At 38.5% G+C, this 18,841-nt stretch overlaps 1 protein-coding gene across 2 annotated transcripts in view; it reads right to left on the minus strand.

Moving 5' to 3' along the window:
- The window catches only part of CUBN (cubilin), a 136,173-nt gene that overhangs the window by 107,930 nt on the left and 9,402 nt on the right, over positions 1 to 18,841 (minus strand). For both annotated transcript variants that reach the window (XM_065731319.1, XM_065731320.1), the window contains 14 exons: positions 17,988 to 18,119; positions 16,473 to 16,568; positions 15,819 to 15,940; positions 14,359 to 14,545; positions 12,543 to 12,661; positions 11,078 to 11,312; positions 10,086 to 10,267; positions 9,197 to 9,359; positions 8,804 to 8,994; positions 5,065 to 5,221; positions 3,501 to 3,679; positions 3,137 to 3,299; positions 2,673 to 2,889; positions 1,599 to 1,729 (listed from right to left, as the gene is read on the minus strand). In XM_065731319.1, the coding sequence (XP_065587391.1) occupies positions 1,599 to 1,729; positions 2,673 to 2,889; positions 3,137 to 3,299; positions 3,501 to 3,679; positions 5,065 to 5,221; positions 8,804 to 8,994; positions 9,197 to 9,359; positions 10,086 to 10,267; positions 11,078 to 11,312; positions 12,543 to 12,661; positions 14,359 to 14,545; positions 15,819 to 15,940; positions 16,473 to 16,568; positions 17,988 to 18,119 (2,274 nt within the window). The remainder of the gene's footprint in view (positions 1 to 1,598; positions 1,730 to 2,672; positions 2,890 to 3,136; positions 3,300 to 3,500; positions 3,680 to 5,064; positions 5,222 to 8,803; positions 8,995 to 9,196; positions 9,360 to 10,085; positions 10,268 to 11,077; positions 11,313 to 12,542; positions 12,662 to 14,358; positions 14,546 to 15,818; positions 15,941 to 16,472; positions 16,569 to 17,987; positions 18,120 to 18,841) is intronic.

Consider the following 18,841-nt stretch of genomic DNA (forward strand, 5'->3'; position numbering starts at 1 on the left):
TGAACACTAATGCTCCATTATGTATGACAATTAAAGCATGCTAGTGCTGAGGCCAAAGGAAGGAAACTTCTGTGAAGAGAAATTGTAGTTTCAACTTTTTGATTGGGTTATTAGTCTCAGTTTCAGTAGTTATCCACTACTTCACCATGCATATGCAAATTACAGGGGTTAAAGTGGAAAGAAAAATAACATTTCTTCTAGAGATCATAATTTTAGCTTTGAGTGAGAAGAAAGCGAGTTAGCATTTTTGTAATACGTCTCATTAAAGATCATATTAAGACCTGTTGGAGCACTTCCAGAGAAGGCCAACAAAAATGATCAAAGGGATAAATCATCTCTCCTACAGGGGCATACTGAAAGAGCTGGGGCTGTTCAGCCAGGAGAAGGCTCCAGGGAGACCTGAGAGAGGCCTTTCATTGTCTAAAGTAGGGCTACAGGAAAAAAGAAAGGAGGCAGACTCTTCAGCAAGGTCTGTGTGATAGAACAAGGGCCTGTGCACATACACATATGTGCACAAACCAACTAGAATCTGGTTTGTGATGGGCTCATGAGTAACTCTGCTTCAACAGTATCCTCATTCTTTCTTTTCTTCACTGTCCTACTCAAGCTCTGTGGTTCATCTCTGCTAGACAGGGTCTGTCACTCTACCCACATACTACATCCTCTTCTACTACAGATTTGGGTTTAGCAGCAAGGAGAGCAAAAGCAGACACTTGTCTGTTAGGTTCATATGAGTCATATTTGACAGCCTACCAAAGCCTCTCCTTCAAGCGAAGCTCAGTCTCTACTAGAACAGTTGTCTGCCAGGGAGACATGCAAACTCTTGAAGAGGTTTGTTGGGCTCAGACTATTCTGAAAACAAGTGCCCACACTGGAAAGCCTTCAGATCAGTTACAAATCTGAATAATTTTCCAGTTTTTCTGTTTCAGACTACTAAGAAAATCAACACTCATGCTCTTCAACAAACTCTTTTCCCCACAGATGTGTATCAATGTTTCTTAAATTTAGATACTTTTAAGTACCTATTCTTTAAAATAGGCTTAAGGCATAAGAGGAACTGAGCACTTCTGGAGACTGACAATTTGCACTCAGTCTTAATGAAAAGAGAAATACAGCTTGTGCTTTTCGGTTATTTTGTTACTATGTAATATGTTTGTGACTTTTTTTTTTGCCCACGATCAACACTGCACCTCAATAGGAGCTGAATTTATTTGTATGGCACCTGATATGTTCAGGTGGCCTTCCATTAAAGTGAGTTTTCCACACTTGCTAAGCTTCCTACATCATGCACACTCAGCTTGGAATGGACTGAGTGAATTCACTTTTCCTAAATAATTCATGCATTTCTACCATGTCAGCTCTTACTGACTTTTTAAAGAAAACATCAGTGTTACTTACAGAAACTGCTTTCTGTGTTAGTCATATTTCCAGAGAGGAAAAAGCTTGTTGAATCAAGAAGCTATAAGTAAGAAGGGAGCAGAGGAGGCAACAGGCAATCTTACATTAGCACAGAAAATAATATTTCTGTTTCTTACAGGGATTATTTACAATGACAACTGAAAACATTTAATTTGGATAACGACATACTAACACGTTACCTTTTGATGCATCCAGTGAGATATAATTAGCTGAGAAGCCCTCAGAAGAAATGCTCTGATTGGTTACAAAGTACAACATCATAACGTGGCCACCACTAGTGAGAGATGGTGGAATTGATCTTCCACAATACCTACAGCAAAAAAAAAAAAAAAAAAAATGAACCAGTTTTATGTATTACTGGAAGAAGATTCCATATTTGTGAGAAGTTTAAACAGCTGCACATATACAGATGTCTTCTTTGAACTATATAAACCCTGTATCACAAGGCTAAATATCATACTTCAGAAGCAAGAATGCAAATCTAAGGTATGTAGCAAAGTCAGAGGAGAAATTGTTTATCAGGTTGTCCAATTTTTATTGAAATTAGTCCATGCTGTATCTACAACGTAGTCTGAATGGTTGACAAAAGACCAGGGTAGCAAAACACTATATATGATTGTTGTTTGCTCCTTATTTTCTAAAATACTGCCATGGCTAGCAACCACTTCGCAATCTGTAGCTGCAGCTGGGTTCTGTGCTCAAGTATCTGAAATGTTCTTGAATTCTAGGTTAGCAAGAAAACCCAGTATATAGAACAGCTGCTTAAGCAGGGGAAGAGAAGAAAAGATTTGTCAGTCTCTTCTACCCTAATATAACATCACATACCAGAAGAAAGAAAATAAAACCCTATGAAACAATGACTTCAGTTTAGTTCCTACTGAGACCCAAATACACAACCTTTTAAATAATCTCTTTTAAGTAAGATTTCTTTCATCTCTGAAAGTGTTCCAAATCATGTCTTCTTCTTAGCACAGATATATTAATGCTTTTGAACACATTTCTCATATACCAAAATATTAATGAAGCTGAACACTGGCAGCTATTCTCCTATATCATTTAATAAATGGGGTTCTCATTCTCTGGTCAAAGAAAGGAAGCTGCCTTTATTATGCTAGCAGGGGAATTGCTGTTAATGTTTCAGTGGAATGATTGAACTACGTGCAAAATTTAAGGGAACAAATTGGATGGAAAGATGTACAGAACAGTGCACATTACACAGTAATTAAGCTCTACAGGCTAATGGACATGCTCACCTTCCCAATTTTTGCATAGTGCTGTTGTCATATACTTCAAGATAATCCTTTCTGCAAATGCTATCAAATGGCAAGTTAAATGAAGTAAACATCAGGCGGATAAGGTAGCCAGGTTGAATGCTGATGGTCCAGGTACAGCTAATACCATGTGGGTAGACATCCGGAAAACCAGGACTTGTAATGGTTCCTTCTGGTCCAGTGAGAGACTCCCCACATACTGCAGAGATTTTAAACAACAAATTCAATAATATATTAATTAAACTACAAGGCACTTATAAATTTTGTTACTTTTCTTTCTAATATTTCATGAACATTTTTGACTCTTGCATACTATACTGTGATACACTTGGACTTTTTCCTCCCATTACACCTTTAGAAAACTTGATGGGCCACTGATTTCAGCGTACAAGAAAATCTGTGAAATACCAACACTCTATACTCATAACAAAACAAAAAATCATTACCTGTATCTAATGGCCAGTACTGAGCTCTGAAGCCAAGGTTGGTAAGAGAGGAAGCTCTGAATTTGATATAGAGATTGTTCCATGTAGATTGCACTCTAGATGGTACAGCTGTACCACAATATTTCTCCAAAAGAGGAGATTCTGTGTTGTTGCCATCTCTGACCTAAAGAACAGGTACATTCAAAATATTACATACAAAGTCTGACTGTTTTAAAATCATAAGCACAAATGAACTCATCAGAGCAGTATAAAAGGCATCCTTAACAAATCAAACAGGTCTGCTCATGTGGAGATAAGTATGAGAAGGAACACACGGCTAAGAATTTCTGAGAGTTAGTCATAATATACATGCAATATTCTTTACCTCAACATAGTCTGAGTCACAAGTTGTTGCATTTCGAATGTCAAAGTCAATAAAGTTAAGAATCACCACTTTGTTCACCGGCTGGGAGATGATCCACTCACAAGTCTTTGGGTGGGAGGACATCCTTGGGTAATAAGGTGAATGGATAGTACCTTCTCCAGACAAGGAGCCACCACAGGCTGCCAACAGACAGCAAGAATCAGTAGTTGTGATGAACTGTTTTGAAAAACTTACAATGCAAAATCTATCAAATATAACTACAACATTAGAAGAAAACCACACCTAAAAACCCACATTCTCACAGCATTTACTGTGGTATGACCATGTAGAATTAAGAAAGTACTCAAAATAACATATTACTGTGTAGCATAAACATGTATGTATAAAAAAATCAATCCAACATTTACTATGAATGCTTAAGGGATTTGATTCATAGAATCATAAAATCTTTTTAGTTTGAAGAGATCCTCACAGGTCATCTGGTCCTACTCCTCTGTGCGAGGAAGGAGGCAGGGTGCTCACTACCCCTCTGGGCAACCTGATCCAGTGCCTCACCCACACTTTTTGTGAAATAAAATAATCCATAATTATATATCTTCTTTCTATCTATATATCTAATATCTATCTAACTTATCTAATTCTCCCTTATTTTAATTTGAAGCCATTTCTTCTTGTCTATCACAACAGATCCTACTAAAGAGTCTGCTCCTTTCTTTCTTACAGCTCTCCTTTAAGATACTGGAAGGCCTCCATCCGATCTCCCTGGCACTATCTCTTCTTCTGTCTGTCCTCGTAGGAGAGACGTTTCCTCCTTTAGATCAGTTTTGTGGCCCTCCTCTGGAGGGACTTGAACAGGTCCACACCTTTCCTGTACTGAGAACTCCACATTTGAACACAGTACTCCAGGTAAGGCCTCACCAGCGAGGAGCAGAGAGGCAGGATCAACTCTCTGACCTGCTGGCCATGCTTCTTTTGGTACAGTCCAGGATACAGTTGGCTTTCCGGGTTTTGAGGACACGTTGCTGGCTCGTGTCCAGCTATCATCCACCAGTATCCCCAAGTCCTTTTCAGCAGGGCTGTGCTCCATCCTTGCAACCCTCAGCTTGTACTGACAAGTAGGCATAGCCACAACCTCGACTTACAATTGAATTTATTGAATCTCACGAGGTTCACCTGGGCCCACTACTCAAGCCTACCTAGGTCAAGCTTCCTTTCACAGGCTTAGATAGAGGTATTAGAGATTAAGAACTAAAAATATCAATAATGAAAGTATGAATATTTAGCCAGAATTATAGTTATGTTATCTTTGGGATGTTAGTGGCAAGTGATTTATTTATTAGTAGAAGCAATGAGGAATGCATATCCAAATATGGCAAAAATGCCTACGACAGACCTACTGCAGACATCACCTTAGCATTTCTAAAAGCAGCAGTGAATAAATGAACTATTTTGTTCTTTTCTTTCTTTTGAAGTTTATCTTAGAACCATTATATGTACAATATAGCAGCAAAATCATTGAAAGCATTCAAACAACTTCACCGCAGAAATCAACAGTTCTTCTTACCAACTTGGTAAATGGCCCTGAAGCTAGCCCTTTGCACAGAAGCACTAGATTTGAACTTGATCCAGAGGTTGTTGCTGGTAGAAGTGATTGGCAAAATAACTGTACTATGACAGACTCTGGTAATCAGAGAAGACATCTCACTGTCACCATCTCGAACCTAATCACGAACAAGAAAAAAAGAAATATATCATCATAAAAGGGAGACCTCCAAGACAAGGCTGGATCAAGCCCTGGGCAATCTGATTCAGCTGTGTACCTCCCTGCTCACTGCAGGGGAGTTGGACTAGATCATTAAAGGTCCCTTCCAACTCTAAGAATTGAATGATAAAAGTGTTGGGATTTGATACCTGGACTTGATGACCAGCACAGAAGACACCCACTACTGTCACGGAACAGCAGGATGAAACATGTTGCCTCAATGAATCACGGCGTCAGTATACTTTTAGGCATGTGCTTCCATAAGTGACAACTTTCACATGAAAGAAACTGGTATGTTGCTCACCAGTGATAACTACAACTTTTATTTATTTATTTATTTTGCCAGCAATAAAATCCTGCTTAGGAAAATTAAATGGGAAGATTCGTGATTTCCTTGCTCTGTTTATGAAGTTTATAGTAACCTTTCAATGGCAACTCTCCAGTGATACCACATCACACATATACATCAACAAAGCCAAGTAATTCACTAATGAAAGATTTAACTGTGAATCCATAAGCAATAAAAAGGTATACTGATGTCTTCCTATTACTTCATCTAAAAAGCTCAAGGCTTGAAATTTATTATGAAGTTATAAAGCTTCCAACTTATACATTCAGTGCTACCACTACAGCACTACCTTATTCAATTTGCTAATCACGCACTATCTAGAAGTTGATTAAGAATCATGATTATCATGGGTACTAGGATGAAAAGAGATATTTGCATCTCCAAACTTAAGGACCTGAACCCACAGGCTGTGAGATTATGAGATTAGGATCAGGCCAAGCATAAGAATAGCCAAGGAGATCTGAACACCCTCGGAAGTGCTCATTCCATTCCAACTGAGGCCTAAAGAAGGCCCCCTGCTATTTGCCTGACATGGAGAAAGTGAGGGATGTATAGTTTTCAGGTACCCTCTCACCACCTCTTCTCTCCTCTTCAGCTATATATCATTCCATGGGCTGGGTGAAAAGACAGGGAACCCTTGGTGGCGATGTGTAGACTGATGAGTAGGCAGTGGTTGGACTGCTTGTTTAGCAACCTCCCAGCAGAGAAATGGCTGACTCTAACGCATTTTAAATTTCCCAGGGACTTAGGTTCAAGGTGAGAGAGTTGTATGGGATTTATGGGGGAGTAAATAAAATCAAAATTTGAGCTGGACTATTTAGAAATCTTAATAAAGAAGTGAAGGTTTCTAGAACTACAGCTTACATTAGTTTATTTATTTTCTTGGCCTGATTCTGCTTACATTTTTTGCTTAGGAAGTCCAGTGAGAGACGATAAAACTAACATGGTTCCCTAAACTAGGTGAATCATGTCTCACATTGCCAGTTAGAAATATGAAGGAGGAGGAGCTGGCTTGGCTAATACCTTACCTCTGCAGTACTATGTCACAGTCTTTCTTTAATAAGAAGTTTTATTGTGTCTAGTTTCTTATTGCAGACCCCTGGTCCCAGGCTGCTCCTTCCTTAGTAGGAGACTAAACATCCCTCTCTCAGCAAGTGCCTGTGAGCAGTGTCTGGCTGCTGTGATTTCCTGTTATCACCAGGGATGGGAATAACATGCTACTTCTCAAAGTGACAAAATAATTGTCAGTGACTTTAAAAGTAACACATTCAAAACCAAAATCAATTCCCCTAGTTGAATTTCACCACGAAACCCAGTGAAACAGTATTTTAGAGAAGTACACATGGAAAATAGGCTTGCAAAAAACAAGACTTGTAACCACAGTTCCTGTGCATGCTGCTCTAGGCTGAGCTGAGTGAGAAAAAAGGCAAAGAGGTGGCAAAACAAATACAGGAAAACTGAATTGTTTGTGACTGATCAGCAAACAACAAGGTAAACACTTTGCTGAATTAATACAAACTGATTGTTTTCAACAGAACTGGTTTTGTTTCTCTGGCTGTGGTGAACTTAGCTGCTGTTCTGCCAGCAATTAGCATGAGGAGTACCAGGCCAAACAAACAAAAGCTGTCTGTGTTCATTAAACACACTTCTCCTCTCATTACAAAACTTAATTACACTTCATTCCAGGCAAAGTCTCTGAGTTAGAGGAGGAGGGACAGAAACAATGTTAGTACAGTAACAAATCTTATAAAAACAGATTAACTAAAGGGAGCTCACAGGGGCCTATGCTTCACTTACTCAGAAAAATTATCAGAAAGATTAAACACAAAACTACATAACTGCACTGTCCCACCGTGCCATACTGCTGTCATTGTGACTGTCTGAAAGCTTGGACCTTGTGCTGCCTCCCTCAGTGCATCCCCACCAGCTTCCCTCTTTCCTGCACCTGCCTTAGCCACGACAGCTACATCAAACAGGGCCTGAATTTGCTTTGTCTGTTAACCCCTGTGCAGTGCAACCACAGTGTTGTACAGATGGCACTAACAAGCAGTCATTCTGTGTAGGATGAGGCTAGTCAATATTCCCTGAGATACAGCGAGCTGGGCCATGGCACTAAAGAGCATGGGGAAAGCACAATGGGAAACAGGGCAGAGGTTGGTGCCAAAAAACCCAGCAGAGCTTGTCAGGGTTTGAAGACTCTCTCCCACCCTAGATAGGGCCAAATTCCAGCTCCCAAGGCCATCAACCCTTCTCCATCAGGGCTGCAGCAGAGCCAGGCTCCAGCTTCCTCTCACAGCCCAGCCTTGGCTTGTTGCTATCACCCAAGGAAAAAAAAAACCCATTGCCCAAGGCTGACCCAAGTCGCCCTGCTTCTGGGTGAGGTGGTGGGACAGCCCTGGCTGTGGTGCTTGATTCTGCTGCCTCCGGTGGAATCCTTCATGGGGAGACCCCCCAATCCCTGCCAGTACTGGACCTACACAGCACAATGCCAAACTTCATCTGTGGTCGATTAAAGACATGCAGACCCGGATTTAGAGGTAAGAAAGAAAACAAAAATAATACCTAGCATGCTTAAAACGAGGCATTTAGTAGTAGATTTGGATATAACATGAAGATGCAGGTCAGTGAAGAAAGTGCTGTGTGTGTAAGTGCTTAAGAAGTCATAAAATTTACCCGTGTATCCTAGCTAATAAAAATTACTATATTATTATATTTTGCACATAGAAGCATTCTACATATGTTCTACATATACTGTTATTTTTTTCCTAAAGTAACAACTCTCAATAGATGTACAAATATTAAAATACATAAATAGTGCGCTTTTTTCCAGAAAACAAAGTTTTCAGCATAACACCATGACTCCTGAAAATGCTGCATAGTAGCTGCTGCATTATTTCTGTTTTCCTTGTATTTTGCATGCACGTACTTAAGGTTTTAACTGTTATCTTCACCATGTACAGGTGAAGAAGAACTAATACTATTCTAGAAAGATTTTCTTGTTCTCTTCACTTCATTCTGGATGTACAATCCTGCTCTTTCAGTCCCTCTGAGCTTTGAAACCTAATAAATTAGTATACTTAATCTTTTGACCAACATCTCTCTCTGTAGTGGTCCTTGAGAAAGAAATCATGCTGCCTTGGTTTGTAAACACATGTAAACAACCTTTCACATTAACTGAAAAAGAAAAGTCACCTCAATGTAATTCAGTGAACAACCAACGTGACTCTCCAGCTCCAAATGAGTGAAGTTAAGATATATCTTTTCATCCTCTGGTTGTCTGATAATGTAAATACATTGTTGGTTGTTGATAAAAGGATTAGGCCAGAAAGGAGATGTGATAACCCCTTCACTATCGGTGTAGTTTCCTCCACAACTTGGATCTGCTGTATTAAGAAAACAAAACGTTAGTCGAGATGTTCACAACTATGGTAATTCTTTTAGTTTAGGTTGCCCCTGAACAATGGCTGCAAATCCAAGATGCTGTCCACATTATTAAACTGCAAGTGCTAATTATGCACAGTATTTCCCATTGGCTATGTCTTGAAAATGTCACAGACTAAACTTTAATGCTGATATTTTACTTACCAGCTGATGTTGTATAGACAATGTGAAAGCCCTTATCAGTAACTGTGTCATCAGAATGAAAGTGAATCCATGCATATGGTCCAGTGGTTTGGAGTGGGGGTGGAGATCCAGTGCTACAGTATTTACCAAGGACAGGGTCTTGTGAAAGAAGACCATCTCGAATCTAGACAGAATGATAAATCACTGTTCAGGATTATCAGATGTGTGTCAACTGTGGACAGAACAAAGTTGTATTGGAGAGGGACAGGAGGAAAGCCCATGGTGGAAGTTCATTGTAAGTTTCCTCTGGACGCACAGGAAACAGACTATCTTAGTTGTGGTGATGCTCCTAGGAGAGACATCAAGGGGTTTGTGAAAGGGAGGAAAGGATCAGGAGACCTAATGTTGATTTTCCTGAAATCACCCTCTGCAGTGCTCAGTGATGAAGTACATGGTACTTCCATTTCTGTGAGTGGGCACTGGTGAAAACCATTACTTTGCATTTGAGAATAAAGCCTTAGAGCCCCATAAATTCATAGACCGTAAATAATATGAATCTATTAATCTTAGATCCCGTTGTCTAATTCATTAACTTATGCTGATACTCATTGGGTTGGTATTCAACCAGGAAGTTGTAGACTGAACTTTCAAGAAAGTGAAAGCTTCCCACCAGATGGTTGGCCTGAATCCCACCCTCTCTAGTTGCAGGACTTTCACTAGCTTAAGTGGAGTGAGATTTCATCTTTTTTGTTTTACTGACAGTATCTGAATGCATTAATGGCTGTAGTAAGTACAAATGAATATACTGACCCAGGACATGTATGTTCTATAAGTACATAAAGTTTTGAAATACCTTGTTTTGTATTAACTTTGCCAAAAAAAGAAGTTGTAATACACAATTAAACTTTACCTCTAAGTGGTCATAACTGCAGTTTTCATGGTGTTCTAGGCTCAGCGTGCCAAAGGCAAAAGTAATGAGGAGGCCAGGATTGGTTGAGATGGTCCAGAAACAGTCTCTGTTTACAGGATAGTTACCAGGGTATCCTGGAGAGCTTATTGAGCCATAAGTACCTGTTAGCTCACCACCACATTCTAACAGAAAAGAAACATGGAACAATATGGTCTTTAACACTGCACGTCAGGTCAAAAGCTTAATTGCAGGTACCCAGAATAAATTCAGGAACAAAAATAAACCCAAACAAATAGGCTAACTAGTTACATCTTTCTGTACATTTTAAAATTAATACTACAGTTCAGTTATAAAACTCTAAATATTTAATGATTTGTTCTGTGAAAAATTCTTTCACAATTATAATGGAAGTACTGTAGAAGAAAGCCTTTTTAGATTAAAAAATGTTTTAAAAATTAAATGCACTGAGTTTTGGATTGGCTTTACAAAATTAATAGGAATTCCTATATGTTGTATATAGAGTCTCTGTGTTTTACCCTAACACACACCTGTTTTAAAATGTTAATTACAGAGAAGGCTGCTTTATGTGAACATCATAAAAGCATTTCCCTCTCATCATACCAGTCGGGTAATGGCAGGGGCAACTTGTGTCTTCTAATAATGTAAATTGCAAGATAAAAATAACATTAAAAGAGCATTTCAGTAAACATTTCTGAAAATAACAGAAGTTTCTGAATTTTCCATGCTTTTTTTTCCCCTGTGTTTCCTTTAGGACACAATTCAGTCCACATTTTTTTCCTAGACATTGCACAGAACATTGAAGTGAGCTCGATGCTGTACAAAATGAGTTAGTTTATCTCTAGGAATGCACTTCCAAGATTCCCATAAAAGCCATTTAACTGATGTTACTACCACACTTTACGTTTCCTAATTAGAAGTTGTGTTTCTCCAAAGCTGCAAATACACTGAATTACCTGACATTTCAAACTTACCAGGATCTCGAGAATCCCACTGAACAGTAAAGCCTCCAGCAGTAATGGCGTGGTTTGAGTAGAACCAAAAATAAAGGGAATTGTGGGAACTGAAAAGCTCTACAGGAGGGTCAGAACCACAGTATTTTCCCAGCATGTGCATTGATGCTGAAGCCCCATCGTGGATTTGAAGGAAGTCAGAGTTACAGTCAGTACTTGCCTCCAGTTGGAAGAATGGGAAAGTAATATGCAGAATCTAACAGGAGGTAGCAAAATAAATAATCTCTATTTTTCCATCTGCTAAGGCTGTGATGTAATCCTACCTAAAGCTGATATCTTTGGTCATGCAGCTTTAAGAATCTACATGCTTTGGAGTCACTATGCCATTTCCTGAACTGTCCCAGGACAGAAGATACTAGAGAATCTTAACGGTCAAAAGAAAGGGGAGGTGATCAGAAAGAATTTGGATAGGGAAATAGCATTATTCCTACAAACATATGATTGATATAATTTCCAGTGTCTGCTACATACTATAATGAAAAAGACTTGAAATTAACCCACTCAGTAAGTTTTACAATTTTTGCTATGATCGAAAATACTGTCATGGGTGTTTTGCGCATTCAAACGAGTGCATCATAAATACACTCTAAATAAACAGTGACATATACATTTTCAGGTAAGTTCAGATTCCCTACACATGTGCTTTGATACAGCTCTGCTGAAGACAGTAGTATTGGCTCTAAGTCTTAGAGCTGAAGGTATGCCACATAGAACGTTCTATAAATCACTAGCAACCACTAGTTTATAAAACTACTTATTTCATTCCCATGCAACGTCAAAAGTAGATGGAAAATTTCAATCCCAAGTAAGAAGTCCAGTGCTAAGGGGTGAGCTAACATATCTCTTTGTAGGTCATTATAACACAAATCATTAACGGCAGATGAGAATCAGAATGAACACAACATTTAAAAATCGATCCCTACAATAATATTGCTATTGTACATAGCCACTAATTATATGAAATCAGCAATCCACATTTCTGTATCACAGAACTGAGAAACGTAAATTTGTTCTGGGATCCCTTGATTTATGAACCAACTGCAGAGCCAATCAGAGCAGAGCTTTTTGAATAACTACAGACAGAGCCTGGTCAAAAGCAGTGGATGACAGGCACCTCCATAGGCTGTGGTAGACCATGCCAGTTCTCACAAAGTTATCAGAAATCTGCAATCATTTTGTATGTTTTCCTTAGGATTTTTTTAATGGGATTATTGTGAGAAAGAATAAATTCTGATCCTCAGCTTTACAATAAGAAACTTGGAAAAGTAGCCCACACAAAGCAAGACTTGAAGGTTTGTGAGAACATAAAACTTGTGACTATCTTTTGTCATGTATTCACAAATACGTGACAACGATGGTCACATTTGCTCTGATGAGCTGAGGCTCCTGCACAGTGAAGGTTTCTTTAACTTGAACTCTATTTTACCTTGTTGGGAGCAGTTTGAATAACCCAGGCACAGCTGACCCCAGTATCATACCGTTGGCTACTTGGGTTGTTAGGGTAACTGAAAGTCCCCCTGGAACCTGAAAGATATTCTCCACAAACTGCAGAAACAGAAAAATTAAAAGATGAATTCATGCTCTCACAGTACAGACACAAACAAAACTAAAATTCCTAACACATCTTTGGCTTCCTAAACATTAAAGACTAATATTAAAGATCTTTTATAAAAGAGTCTTCAGAATTTCCTCTAAAGTTAAACAACATCACAAACAAAAAAACAAAACAGAAATACTTCCTGAGAGAAAAGTGGTTTCCGTAAAATGGATGAAGATTTTTTTTTTAGCTGGAATACGTGAACTCTACCAAAAGATGATGTTTTTGCCTCAGAGAACCATCAATAAACCTCTTGTTTCCATAAGGCTAACTCCAGAATGAAACCCTCTGTTTTTTCATATGCATCTAAATATTTTTGAAGCTAACATGATATAACACTGCCTTTCTCAGTAGCAGGGCATCATAGAAGGTGCTTCAATGTCCTCTGTATCCCCCCTTGGGGGAGATAACTTCTGGCGATTACATCTCTCATGATAGACCATGGTCTCTTCTCTTACTGAGCCATTCAATGAGTGGCAGTTGTATTTTGTATGAGGGAATGTTAAAATAATATATATACTCTCCGTACTGTATAATATGTATAATAATTCTCTGTATTATTCCTTCCTCTTTACCATTTATTTTATCTCAACATTAACTACTTCTCCTTATACATGAGTTTATTTTTTCATATATCTAATCATTATATAGTTTTGTTGGAAGGTCCTATTTAAAGCATCTCGATTTCTTGACCAGGCTCAAAACTATCACGTAATGAATGCATTCTTTTTCCCCCTGAATGAGAACTAAAAGAAATACTGATACATTATAATTTATCACTGGCTATAAAGTCATTTTTTATCATTTCCATTATGAACTAAAAAATATTCCATATGCACATCCTAAATAACAGCAATAAAGAAATCCTAGTTAGACACATAAGGAAAATAAAAAGAGCTTGAAATAGTTCTAAAATAGTCAAGATCTCACAGTGGCTGAATTAAAAGCTCACACTCTGCATTCTGTGAAAAGTTAATCTGCTTTCTTCACATTAATTTGCAATAAATATGAGCCATCTGACAGATGGATGCTACAGGAACGCTCACTGGAATGCTATTCTGACCTTGTTCGATTTAAGTTATTGGCAAAAAAAATCCCAGCCGACGTAGAATAATAAATATTAAGAAGTCATACAGATGGAAAAACTCCATCTGTATAAACTCCAAGTCCATATTTTCATGGATAACACTTCTGATTATTTTTTTTTTGTTGCTTTTCCGCAAAAATCTTTTCCAGCTTTTTTATATTAACTAAAAATGTTAGTTTTTCAACAAATGAAACTGTATGCACAAAAGAGAAAGATTCCTATATTCTTGTAAGTCTTCCCACCTTCTATCAGATCCACTTTCCCACCCAGATTACTAGTCCACTGCTCAGAACAGAGATCTGATTTTAAGATGTCTGGGGCCCAGCCAAGGCCAGTAGGCTTCCTACTCAATTATTACACTCCAATGGATAAATACAAATCAGCTGCAAATAAAAATTAACTCCAAGGGACTTTGAATCAGGACCTGTAGTCCACCAAGACAAGGTTTTTTTCCCCACTCATAACTTTATTCTTATAAACACATCAAGCACATAGAGCAATAATTTACAAGCTGAAGCCTAGCATCCATTTCACCAGGGGAGGAGGTCCCAGACATACCTTGCTGGGCAGTCTGGCACTGTGGTCCTGTCCAGGCAATAGTACACTCACAGGTGTAGCCATTGATACCATCAGTACAGCTCCCACCATTCTGGCATGGGTTGCTAATGCATTCATCAATGTTCTCTGTACAATTAGAGCCTGTCCAGCCTGCATTACACAGGCAGAAATATCCAGAGGTTGTTGCCTACAGATATAAACAAATGCAATAAACCTAATGAACACGAGTCAACTACAAGAATCAATGTAGTCAATAGAAAGACTGATATTTACACTTCTATTTCTTTGTTCTGATATCTCCACGTAATCATTTAGAATGTAGTGGTTTTGATGGTTAGTGGTGAAAACCAACAAATAGCCACAGCCTAATCCAATTACCTCAATTTTTTTTACTCCTTTCAAGTTATTTATTTGCAGAGCTCTCCCTGTATTTACTAAGTCATTCAAAAGATTGCTTGTTTGTCTTTGAAACGATCATGTGAGAAACAAGTCAATCATGTCATCTAAAACATAAACAGCAAATGAAGGTAACAATGGTTTATTCATCATTTCTCTTAAGCCCATTCTCTTGGAAGTCTGCACTGCAGTTACATTGGCTGCTACTTAATTTTAACCCTGAGGGATGTTAAATGGAAATGCTTTTACTGACTTCTCTGCATCATTCCTGTCTCTTTTCCATTTATTTTATCCTAATCTTAACTACTTCTCCTTGTACACAAGTTTTTTCCATGTATGTAATTGTTTTAATTTCTCAAGCCCACTTTCCTCATATTTCTTCCTTTTTAGATATACTTTTTACCGTATAAGTAAAGCAGATTGCAGTATGTACCTTGGCATACTAACTGCCATCTTTGATAGCTCATAATGTATTATAAGAGGTGAAATGGGATAGAGAGATCACCTCCTTTGCAACAGGAAACGAGAAAAGGGAAATGTAATATCACATGGCCTTTTTCCTCCCTGCTTCCCAGAATCGTTAAAAGGAAGAAACAACACAAACAAACAGGATTCAATTCTACTTGATAAAAAAAATTACTCTTTGGAAGATTTCTCTAAAATCATCATCATAGATATCTTCTGCAACAGAAGTATCAAAATTCCCAGATCCATAGCACAGACTTCCCTGAGCACAGCAGACTTCATTCAGAAAACTGAACACCTTTACAGGATTCATATAGACAAACTAAGTGGTCAGTGTGCACGGGGACAAATTCACATCACAAATCAGAAAAGGATAGAAACACCCAACTCTCCCTAGTCAGTACCAGTTTCCCCTCCTCTAAGGCAGCCTGGTTACTGCATCTTGAAATCTCCACAATTTTCTCCAGATGTATCTGCTGATCTCACCTCATTACCTATATAGCATGTCTGCACTCAGATTCCAATGTCATCTGTCTCCTTGTTGTTAGCAATGGTAATTTCATAGTGTTGTCACTACCTGTGAGGAGTCCAGCACTTACCAAGCACTGACCATTTGCACAAGGGTTTTGCAGCTGACAGATATCAGTAAGAGGAGAGCATCCATTTGGCCCATAGCCACTTCCAGTATACCCAGATGTGCAGGAACAAAATGGCATTAGTCCTTGGATCATGAGGCAAAAGAAGCAGAAACTAATTCAGTCCTTGTTACAATGGCAATATTATCCACGATGGTAAAGGTTCTTGACATTTTGAAGCTAAGCATTCATATATTCCAAATTATTAGGTCTGATTCAATCTTATTTTGATTCTTATCTAATTTTGGTACCTGCCTTGTTCTGTTTGGTCATGAAAAGTTTCCTGGTGTTAGTATCTGAGAGTCCAAAATTAATTCAGTGGATGCAAGAAACAGTCAAAGAATATATACAGAAAGGGGAAAAATAGTAAAGGTAGCTGAAAGTAAATAGTGAAGATCTTAAAGTTTTAGTGACAAAATCTGCACTTTGGTGTGGAGCCTCAATCTGTTTCTTTCAGTGTTTGTAGGAAGGCCTGCTGGCTTTAGCCAACATACCTGTTCACTCTCTTGAGGAAGGCAAAACTGACTGTGGAGAAGGGGTTGTAGTGTAAATACATTGCTACAGAGTGGGTTCCCTGAGGCACCGGTCATACTTACAGTCCTTAAGTGAGCATCATACCTGGAGTAGAGGTACAATTAGCCAATGGATGGCACCCTCCATTATTTATTGAGCAGATATCAACTTGTGTGCATGTTTGTCCATCTCCCTCATAACCTGTACAGAGGTAAAAGAATAAAAAAATAATAAAAGAAACAAGCTATGTTCTTTGCGTATCAACAGAAGAACAAGCATCTGATGAAAAAAGGCACTAAAGTTGCAAAATCACAGTGTCTGCAGCTAAAGAGAAAGTTGTGATAGCTGCTACACAGCATATTTATTACATTCCTACATTATATGGATGGATTCTGAACTTAATTCGCACAATTTTAGAAAAAATGTTGCATTAGTATTGCCCAAACATAGGCAAGGTCAGAACAAGGCCATTGAAGCTCAGCTCTTTCACCACATGCTGCTGTAATGTGATGGAAAGCACAGCAACGACAGCAGAGTAGCAAAGTCTCAGGCTGCAGTAAGCAAGGATTTACTCAAATGCAATAGCCATGGGCACAGAAACAAAGGAAAGAATCTGCTTACCCTTAGAAAGCCTCAGGTATGCAGGGACCATCAGCAAGATGTCCTTGCTTCCAGCACCAACCCGTACACGAGGGTCACTCAGGTACCCTGCATGCACCTGAACTCCCCTGGGTTGACCCTGCCTTCCCACCAGGTGCTCAGTCACTGGTTCAAGCTGTGACTTAGTATTTCTGCTACAGCTGCCCTACCTACATTTCCACACTCAGCCATCCCCAAATTACTCGGGGCCTCCCGCTTGCCAGAACTGCCCTTGGGTTACAAATACAACGTCTGCTTCCTCCTGGGAGGCTCAGTAGGGCAAAAATGCTCAGGCACAACCCTGCACAACTGAGGTCCACTACACCATATCAGGGTGATGGCACTTCAGTGCCCAGTAACAGAACCTTCACTATCTGCAGTCTGTTGCTATTTAGACAGCTAATCAGAAGACCAATTAGAAACACTTTTTTCCTTATAGATTGCGTGCATCTCATAAAGCATTTTTAACCATAAGCCACAGATTTTATGGATGTTGTCACCACTTCTACTGGTTGACCTGGACTACAGCGAAAACACTGCCTTCTTAGACAGCATTCAGAGCATGACAAATAATTAACTAGGATTAGGACAGACAAAACAGCTGATTTACGATATATGGGATACTCTTTCAATTAATATAGACAATGAAATTACTATCATAATTATGTAGTACCTGTCTCCCCTTTATTTTTTTTTTCCAAAGGAAGAACCTTGTAAAATCAAGGCTTTAACACTGTTTGCCTTGTACAAGAGAAACATTTCAGATGATCCATCAACAGACACCTACTCTACAAAATGTTAATAACTGAAGCAGTTTAAATATTCAAGGGCTCTTCCATTCTGTATTACATCATTGCTTTGTGTATATTAAAACTGATCTACAGCTTCCCCAGAATATAACAAAAAAGGCTCAAATGCCTTTATAAAAATACCAAAAAAATTTAAATGGTGAAGATTCATCAAAAACATCCATTATTTTACCTGGTGGACAGACTCCACAGCGAAAGGATCCTACTGTGTTGATACATTGAACCATTGGTGCTGTCGAACAGCCTCCATTACCAATTTCACATTCATCAATATCTTGGCAGTTGTAGCCATTTCCTTGCCAGCCTAAAAAGAAGCAGAGAAAAGATGTTAAAATAAAAAAAAAATAACAATAAAAAAGTGTAACTTCAATAATTGATCAGATCTTTTATTGAAATAAAATACAGTTTTTGAATTTCCCTTTACTAAAACAAGAGAATATTTGCCCTTCACATAGACAACAATAATTGAGGCTGGCCTACAAAACGGGTTACAAATACAACAAAATAGATGTATGTGTACAAGCATACCTTATTTCAACAATCTTGTGGGTATTTGAGAATCAAACACAGTTTAATCTAAAGAGGTGGCAATTCTGGTCTTGTGCATACATACAACATTTGCAGCAAAGCTTAACCATAGCTCTGGTTAAATATTTTAAGCATTCTTCCTACAACCCTCCTGCAAATACAATGAATTATATTTATATAGGAAAACAGACCATAGGTTCTATGGCTTGAAGGGATAATTAGATTTTTATTGCTTTAAGACAGTGGACATATTGATGTAAAGCTAGCCCTACACATGGTGGGTAGGATTCTCCTTACCAGTCCAGTTATTTTGAGCTATAAGGCTGTAACACAATGGAAAGTGCAGCAATAACAACAGAGCAGCAAAGTCCTAAGCTGCAGCAAGTGAAGATTTGCACACATGCAACAGCCATGAGCACAAAAATGAAAGGAAAAAAAGCTGTTGACCTTCAGAAGGCCACAGGTATACAGAGATCTCCAGTGAAATACTCTCACTGC

Source organism: Cyrtonyx montezumae, unplaced genomic scaffold (genome assembly GCF_038088225.1).
Source record: "Cyrtonyx montezumae isolate F1298 unplaced genomic scaffold, pur_monq_1.0 scaffold_14, whole genome shotgun sequence".
In the NCBI taxonomy this organism is placed as follows: domain Eukaryota; kingdom Metazoa; phylum Chordata; class Aves; order Galliformes; family Odontophoridae; genus Cyrtonyx; species Cyrtonyx montezumae.